Source organism: Punica granatum, chromosome 5 (assembly GCF_007655135.1).
Source record: "Punica granatum isolate Tunisia-2019 chromosome 5, ASM765513v2, whole genome shotgun sequence".
NCBI classification, from domain to species: domain Eukaryota; kingdom Viridiplantae; phylum Streptophyta; class Magnoliopsida; order Myrtales; family Lythraceae; genus Punica; species Punica granatum.
Window position 1 is genome coordinate 30,387,572 of NC_045131.1, and position 9,379 is coordinate 30,396,950.

Below are 9,379 nucleotides of genomic sequence, written 5' to 3' on the forward strand. Positions count from 1 at the left end.
TCAGATTTGAAAACATTGTACCAAACAAGACACCAGTGTTCGAGAGAGAGAGAGAGAGATTTTAATTTCTGACAGATAAATAAGCACACCTGCTCCACCGCCAAATAAGCAACTCCAATTACGTGGCACACCAATCAACGACAATTCCCAACATCAACCGCCAGATTCCGGCAGCCAATGCCAGTTTACAGGATCTTATAAGGAAGCATTGCTGATTATGAACCAAAATGACATGAAATGAAGGTCACATATTCCCAGTCTGGAGCTTTATTTATATATAAGCAGCATCTAGATCAGCCTGCTAAGACTTCAAAAGACATGACAAAAGAAGGCGCAAAATGCGACAGAAGACGACAGCAATTTTACCATTGAGAGAGCACTGCAGAATTCCACGATGCCGATACCCTATATGCACCTTTCTGACAACGAAAAGAGACTGGGATAATTGTCTTCTGCCCTATACTCTGTACAGAAGCTACCACTCGAATCATCTTTCTTCTATGTGCAGTTAACTAAGATCACATCTAACCTGACTCATGCAGCCAAACTTTCTCCTTCTCAATCTTTTTCCCTTTCTAAAAAGTTCCGAAGCTGGAGCCCACATGCCCTTGGGTAATGATGAGCAAGCGAGCTTGCATCACAGACAAGCAAGGATAAGCGGGAAAGCAGAGGCGATAGAAGCAAGTATGAGAGGTCGGGAGGTGAGCGATGGGCTCCAAGGACCTGTAAATGTGGAGACGAGAAGCCAAGCCTCGAAAGCCCTCTACGGGAAGATGCTTCACTGAAGTCCAGAAGAAGAGCAGCTCCCTTCTCTGCTGAGTTGTCAACTCGCTCACAATCTGCACCACATTCTAATACATATAAATGAACTGAAGCAGAAGAAAAATATGAGGACTCGAAATTCAGATACATTTTCCGCCATTTGATCCCATGTGAGAAAGCTTTACGTTCTGAAAGTCTGTTCTCAGTTTCCAGTACTCTTTCTGTTTCTGTCATCTTGAAAAACCACTAGACTGAGAGATAATATATCCTTTACAGCTCCCAAAAAAAAATAAAAATGAAGAGGCTAATTAACATACCTTCCAGAACCAAACTATCTGAGGGTCAGTCTCTTTATAACCATTGTATTCAGTATGTGCCTTCCAATCTTGGACAGATATGTCATCTGCGCTTCCTCGTAACATAAAATCAAGATCTTCAAGCTCTAAGCTCCGAAAGAAAACCTTTATCGTTCGGGAGCTGGAAAAAATATCGGCAAACCCTTGTGCAAAATGAGCTACTTGCTCGGAGATGGAAGTCACAAACTGATGCTTCACGAGAAGATTAACGTAGTCACTCCGGTTTTTGCTGTTCACAACAAGGTTTGCTCCCCCAGGGAGAAGCTCAATGACTTTTTTCAACCCCAGTTCTTCGACTTCCCTCACAAATGTTAGTCCTAGGGCATCTGCATCAATAAATTCAGGATCCATTTCAAGAATCTGTTTGCAGCTACTATAGAGACAAGGATCTGCTTCTTTTATATCTTCCAAAGAAACTTGGAACCCAGCCAATTGTAAGAAGAATATGCGGTCCAAAACGACACCTATTTGCACTTTGTGCATCAAAGCCAAGGCTATCATACGACCAGCAAACTTGAAGTACTTGAGGTGCAAGGGATCAACTTTGGAAGCTGCCACATGAAATAAAAGAAGACAAACTTTAAAAGATTAAACAATCTGAGTTTAATAAGCAATAATTCAGTCTCCATCATTGAACCAAGTAACTTATTGTAGGAAATCTTATAAGTCCAGTGTTCATTGATTATAGTACGTGACTGCAAAGAAGCCACCACATGAACCAAAAACCTAAGTGGAAAGACATTCTGCATGAAGGGACACTTCACAGGCACTTTAAAATGATAATGCTACAACAAATAATGAACAGCATAGAGACTTGCACAGTACTTCTCAATGATAAAAAGTGACAATCGCTAATTTTCCAAGATAAAGGGTCTAGTGTGCATCTGATCACACCCCCCTAACTTACCCTAAGACATCACACGAAAGAGAAAAAAGAACCAAAAACTCCCCCCACCTCTTTAATCCTTGACAGCACCAACAAACCCTTCAGTGGCTGTCAGCTCCTTCCAATTTTAGTGTATTTCCTCATCTCATCCTTTTGACATCTCTATAAAACAAATTTGTGTCCCTCAACATCCTTCAGCTAAAGATCCCGAAACATCACCAGCTAAGCCACTTGAGGGACCTCTCCAGGACTATCCTTACAAGAAAATGTGGCACAGATAAGCAAGAACACCCCAACATAGTCTCTCCATATCATCCATCTCCTATCTCAAACAGCTTAGCTAGGAAGCAAGAGGTCAATAGTCTTTACTTTGCACTGCATTCTATACCATGCCTTTAGCTTATTCAAATGCCGATTTAATGATCTATCTTCTCAGCCACAAAACCATCCTTTCATCAGGTGGCAATGGCTTTTAATGAGACCAGAGACAAAATTTTCTCTAATCTCTAACATCTGGAGAAACAGCTGAAAGGAAGTTAATGCATCAAAAATGGTGTAGCTTTAGAAAAGGAGATCTTCTTTTCAAATAATTAAGGTAAATAAGTAGCTATAGTAGTTGGTTTCGAGTACAGCCAATTATTCAACATTTCCTTTTCTTTTTTTTTTTTGGAATGTAATTATTGAACATATTTTATTAGTTAGTAGAATTGTAGTTGCAATAAAACCGACGACCTTTTTGACCCCTAGATGTCTAGGTTAACTAAAGCTCTTCTATGCAAATACGAATTCTGGAGTACATAATTAATAACTTCGATACATTCATCTTCATTCTAAGCTTCAAAAATGTTGCTCCCTGGTCTAAAGTGGAAAAAATACCTATGTGCCCCATAATTTCTAACCTCCAAAAAAAAAAATCTCAGAAAGGACCTGAAACAGAAGGGAATGTACTTGACTCAAGCTGCTATTAAACATGAACTAAGCTTGCTCAACAACCTACAGGCAAGGCTAACTTAGCCCTTCGTGATTTCTAGCCTTCACAAACAACAAAGACATCCCAACCTAAAACTCTGCTAAAAGAAAGTAATGTCTTGGAGGATCAAGCTGCTGCTTGCCAGGACGGGGGGAAAAAACATACAGAACATGAACCAAGAGCCAGTCCTACAACACTTAACATACAGCACAATAAAAACGACAACCTTTTTGAGCCCAAGATGCCTGGTTAACTAAAGCTCTTCTATGCAAATACTAATCCTTGACTACATAATTATTAACTTCACTATATTCATCCTCATTCTCAGCTTCAAAAATGTTGCTCCCTTGTCTAAAGTGTAAACATACCTGTGTGGCCCATAATATCTAACCTCCACAGGAATAAGTTGCAAAATTTCACGACATATACCAACATCATGCCCAAGAGCCAACAAAAGTATGCAGCAGCATAGCAATTCACACGAAGATTGGAGCCACATATTTTACAGTTCACCTATTCTGCCTCACAATATGAATTTTAAAGAGCAAGGGAATTATTAAGGGATGTTGTGTGCTTATACCAAGACAAGCTTACCAGGATTAGGATAGAACCTAGAGCAGTCGTTTGGGCAAGCAACGAAAAGAGCATTCTCTTGATTGAAAATAGCTTGGCAGACCAGGAAAAACCACTCTCGCACCACTCCAGGACCAGTGGCTTCCTCATTTTTGAATTCCATGAACAAGTTGCCGTGTAGAGATTCTGGGTCTGCCTCAGACACATAGTTGAAAGATTCTGCCAGTAGCTGTGACCTGTCAATAAGCATCTCATGTTGCTCATCATAATCGTCTTTCACTTCGGGGAACAGCATCATCATCATATGCCTCCTTGCTTCAAAATCAGTAACATCCTTATGCTCTAGAAGCCACTGATTATCATCGGTTCGCTTCACATACTTGAGAATTAAAGCACACAGAGCACGTTTTCTTAGCCTCATTTTAGTCCAAAAATGTTCTTCGGAACCCACGTAGAGTTTGGAGATAGCATTCAGCTCTTTCAGTATAGCAAGATACTGAGACGGTCCTTGAAAAAATATATCACTTTCCCCACTCGATGTCGATTTTGAAGCCAAGTGCTTCTCCATCTCCAGAAGACAACAATCCATTCTCCGCAACATGCCCATAAAAATCTCATAAAGATGCACAATTATATCAACAAACTTTGGATCATCACAGCCCTTCTCCGGCGGAGGCACTGGAATCGGGCACCTGAACCCCAAGTGCTCGCGAATGGCAGTACGGATATGGGGTAAGAACATAGCAAAGTCATTGACATCGCTCTGCAATGGCCCTAAGCCTGCAGTGGAAGCAATATTAGAATCCAAACCTCCATACAAACTATCCGCTAGCTCACTAACAAAAGGGAATATCTCTTCCACCGAAATTACTCTCTCTACACTGTCTAAATTCTTGGAAGTCTGTGAAAGCCCAATTGTCTCCAGCAATGAGCCGATGCAAGTCCGACAAGAGGAGTAAAGTGGCAGCAGCTCATATTGAGGAACCTCCCTGAGCAGCTTACAAAATTTCAGCACTATCGGCGCACAGAGAGAATGAGAAGCCTTCGGCAATGCAGTTTTTGTCAAATACAAGAAATGCCGAATGGCTTCCTCGCCAATCTTCTTGTTTCCCTTAACGGGGGAGATACAAAGCATTATAAGAGCCAAGGGGGCCGAAGAGGACATGAATATCTGAAGATGTCCCGGAGATGTGTTGTAGTCATCCTTTGGAGTTATAGACAAATATTCAGATATGCGAGTCTTTATAATTTTCAGAGCGTATGGAACAGCTTCACCTTTACATAGACGGCGGACAATGGAGATCATATCGTCGATATACTGCCAAGCTTGTGGATGCTCCGTGCTACGCATTCGACCCACCAACTGGAGGCTAGCATCCTTTTCAATGGCACACTGAGCTAGGGATTGCTCCCACTGAAGCTGCTTCCCCCTATAAATCAGTCTCTGCTCACTGACGGGAATCCCGGTGAGCTTGTGGATCTTCTCGTGAACCGACTTCACGGTATCCATGCAAGTCGCCTGGATCACCAGGGTCTTGCCTTCAGACATCATCCTCACGAAGAATTGAAGCTGAGACGGAGAGGCCGACCGGACATACCGGAACGGTGAGGACTGAGACGGAGACGCCCACGAGGAAGAGGAGGCAGCGGCAACAGCGGCGGCGACGGCTGAGCAGTGGACGGCCTCGAACTCCTCCTTCCGCATCCTTACGGTGACTAAATCGGCCGCGAAATCAGCTGCTTCGTCACCCTCAGGGACCGCCGAGGCATAATCGTCCAGTTTCCGCTTCGCAGAGGTGATGGCGGAGGACGTGGACGAGGAGCGTCGGCGGTCGGCCGAGTTAGTGGTACCGGCGCGGTTGTCGGTGATAGACATTTAACGGCGAGGCTGATCACCCCACCCGCCGCCACAGACGGTGGGGATAACGTCAACCGAATGAGAGAGCCGCCGGTAGCGCCGACTGCTCGGGCATGGAAAAGGAGCCGGGAAGAACCCGCCCAAACCCTCCGGCGATTTCAACGAATAATTATCAAATTAAATTAAATAGACATAGAGCAAACAGTCAGAATTACACAGACCGGTGGATTATCTCCGGCGAGGAAGACGATCGGAATTCCGTCATTGACGATTTGGAGACTGAACGGAGCTGGCTTCGTTCTTTGCCTTGGAGCAGCCGTCGAAGAAGAAGAGGAAGAAGACTGTCATATTACGCTAATTAATAATATATTCTTCGCTATATATATATATATATAAAGAAAACTACCACCTTCGTCCCTTTACTTTTACATTGCCGCCGCTTTAGTCCCTCTTCAATTTTTGTCATAAGTTTGACTTAAACGTTGGGGTTCCGTCGATCAATTTGTTCCCTGCCATCAATGCCACTAACAGATGTCTGACGTGGCTGTCTTATTGGACAAAACGATATCAAAAAAATAATTTTTTTAATCTGACTTTCCAAAACTACCACTATCATCCTTTTACTTTTCTCGAGTCACTACTTTAGTCCCCCCTCAATTTTTGTAACCAATTTAACTCAAACGTTGGGATTTTGTCTGTTAATTTCATCATCGCCGTCAATGTCGCTAACGGATGTCTGATGTAACTTCCTTATTGGACAAAACGACGTCAAAAAATTATTTTTAATCAGAGTTTCCAAAACGAAGTCGCTTTTGATAATTTTTTCGAAAAATTATTTATTTATTTATTTTAACGGATGAATGGTAGACCCGCCAGGACTTCCCCAGACCAAGAGGCAACGGTCAACCGGGGAGGCCCCGGTCGGTCTCCCCTCCTTCCTGAATCCCTCCGTTTAACTCTTTCGGTAAAGGTGATGTTGCTGATCGAAAGAAGAGATGCATTAGCTCATTGGAGAAAAGGAGGCTACTCGGAAGAGCCCATGGTTGAGCTACTACGATGGAGAAACACCGAGAATGGATTGAAGAGGCGACATGAAGCTCGTTATAGCTCTCGGGAAAGGGAAATTGAGGCTAGTCGTTAGAACTGGACGCGAGGTTGAATTAAGAATAACTCTGGAGCTCCTGATACTAGTAATTCGTCTCCTTATCCAATTAGTAGTATCAGGAGCTCCAAAGTCACTCTTAGTTTAGTCTCGTGTCCAACTTTAACGACTAGCCTCAATTTCCCTTACCTAAGAGCTATAGCAAGCTTCAGGTCGCCTTTTCAATCCCTTTCCGGTGTTCCTCCATCGTAGCAACTTAGCTACGGGCCCCTCCGAACAGCCTCCCTCTTCTCCAACGAGCTGATGATTCTCTTCCTTCGATCAGCAGCATCACCCTCACTGAAAGAGTAAAATAGAAAGATTCGGAAAAGAGGGGAAACCAATTAAGGCCTCCCCGGCCGGTCGCTACCCCCTTGGTTTGGGGAGATCTCGCTAGTCTACCCCTTCATCCGTTAAAGTAATATATATATATATATATATATATATATATATATTCAAAAAATTGCCAAAAGCGACTTCATTTTGGAAACTCTGATTAAAAATAATATTTTGATGTTGTTTTCCCCAACAAGGCAGCTACGTCAGACATCCATTAGCGACATTGACAGCGATGACGAATTTAATAGACGAAACCTCAATGTTTGAGTTAAATTGGTGGCAAAAATTGAGGATGGACTAAAGGGGTGGCTCGAAAAAAGTAAAAAGATGATAGTGATAGTTTTGGAAAGTCATATTAAAAAATTATTTTTTGACACCGTTTTGTCCAACAAGGCAGTCACGTCAGACATCCGTTAGTGGCATTGACAGCAGGAATCAAATTGATCAACGGAACCCAAACGTTTAAGCCAATTTGATGGCAAAAATTAATGAGGGGATTAAGTGGTGACAAAGTGAAAGTAAATGGATAACAGTAATAATTTTCTATATATTTTTGCTAAGTTAACAAATTGGGATGGTGGAGAATTGATTCAGTGTGAGACGACACACGAACTTTGTATGAGCCTCCCCAAATCGGGCCGTTGAAGATGTTGAATCTTCAGATTTTCAACTCGACCAGTAATTCCTCTTCTTTCGGGAAATTAATTTTCGCATTTCATTAAATATTTTTCCATATATGTCGAGTGCAGATGGTAATTTGCATGGAAACCCTCTCAATTGCAAATATAGCTTGCATGGAATTCACATAAAAGTCGTAAATCTATTCAGTACCTTCGTTAAAGTCGAGGTGGATCACCGAAGAATGTTCAAAACTGTAAAAACGCTACTTCCAATAAGCGGTTATTTTCTCTTGCTGGAAAAGGGTGACGTATCTATTTTAATTGGAACCCCAAGAATGAAAAATCATGAGAAGAAAGTTATATTTTTGATAAACTTTTAAGTATATGAAGGATGCTAGACCGATCTGATAGTTGATATGATGTAGCAGCATATAAATGAACACTTACAAGAACTTCTCAATTAGTGTGCCATAATCGAACCTAATAGGGTTGGTCTAGTGGTTTAATGGTGTCCTTTCCATGAAAAAGTCCTAAATTCGAGTCACTCATCCGAAAACCATGCAGGAGAATACTCATTGTTGGGCCGTCTACAAGGTCTGTAGTCGGACTGAAAAGTCTCGAGGACTTGCAAGGGTGTTCACATGGTACCTTTCTAATTCGGAGTTGAAACCTGCAAGGTATTGCAATAGGTTAGATTAACGGAGTCTCACATGGAAACCTAGGGGCAGGACCGGAGCAGGGGGAGTGATTGAATGTGGAAGTGCATTCGGAGGTTGTTCTCAAGATGGTTCCGCACTAGGAGGCTACTGCTCCTCATACTCAATCACTAGTGAACGTGGTCGGGTTCGCGTCGAGAAGGGGGGTAAAGGATGAAGGTCGCTCGCATTTATCAGGAGGATAAATAATTGTATCGACTGATTCACCTTGGTCAGCTCTACGATTGTCGTTAGGTTCTCATTACCCTATATAGTCCCTGTTGGTATAAAAGCTTTTCTCTTTGGTGATATATTAGTTCAACATATAAATAAATAAATAGCATCTTTATCTAACAAGATTAATTCTTTAGAGCAAAAGGTCGTGATGGTCATCTCATTAATTTTTCTTGATGACTTGGCTGTGGTATCTAATCTTTTGATGCCTCATTGGGTACCACGCAAATTGTTGGATTTACCCCATATAATGAAATACTAGGGCACGACACTTGTGTCTTACTGCAGGCCGAAACGGGTCATTCGATCAATAATTAGAATGAGAATATTTTTAATTAAATTTTATCAATTGTTCGTATACTTAACACAGTTATACAATGAATATATCAGAATCCAAAACATAATTGATCTGTCAACAATAATAAACGATTTATGATTAAAATCTTAGTATCTGTGAAAATATATGTAGTTAAAATTATAATGAGGAGTAAACATGTAAACAAATGAATATCATTTGATTAAATTATATTATATTTCTAACTTAACCGATATTATTATTCCTTTAACATTTCATTTGTCTTCTTGTATTTGAAAAATTGCATATAGTTTCATTATATTTGAGACTATTATAACCGTTTCTATGTATCACAGAATTTTTACTAGCATTATTTTTAATCAACTTATCATTTATCTTATTTATTTTATGTCATACTTCAAGGTAGGCTACATTCGTATTATTTAAGGTTCAGTCAGTACATAAACAAAAATAATTCTACGAATATATTTTAACATAAGTGATAAATTCAAAATTCTTCGCCACAAAGTCTGGGTCCTCCACCTAGGATTATTAAAATACCATACCTAAGAGGCAAGACCATTCATGATTTTAGAGGGCTTTATTATAGAACGAGAAAAGAAATTGAGACTTTAAAAGTTAATTTACAT

At 41.0% G+C, this 9,379-nt stretch overlaps 1 protein-coding gene across 3 annotated transcripts; it reads right to left on the reverse strand.

Annotated features, from left to right (window-relative positions):
* Positions 1 to 93: 93 nt before the first annotated feature.
* LOC116207470 (E3 ubiquitin-protein ligase UPL5) lies at positions 94 to 5,746 on the reverse strand. 3 transcript variants are annotated; one of them, XM_031540426.1, is made up of 4 exons: positions 3,569 to 5,746; positions 1,583 to 1,669; positions 1,080 to 1,444; positions 94 to 839 (listed from the first exon to the last, which is right to left on the reverse strand). In XM_031540426.1, the coding sequence occupies exons 1-4, from the start codon at positions 5,421 to 5,423 to the stop codon at positions 576 to 578; spliced, it is 2,571 nt and encodes an 856-aa protein (XP_031396286.1). In that variant the 5' UTR covers positions 5,424 to 5,746; the 3' UTR covers positions 94 to 575. The 3 variants fall into 3 exon arrangements, with proteins under 3 accessions (XP_031396286.1, XP_031396287.1, XP_031396285.1); XM_031540427.1 differs by lacking the exon at positions 1,583 to 1,669; XM_031540425.1 differs by having other exon boundaries at positions 1,080 to 1,669.
* Between the last annotated feature and the right edge of the window lie 3,633 nt (positions 5,747 to 9,379).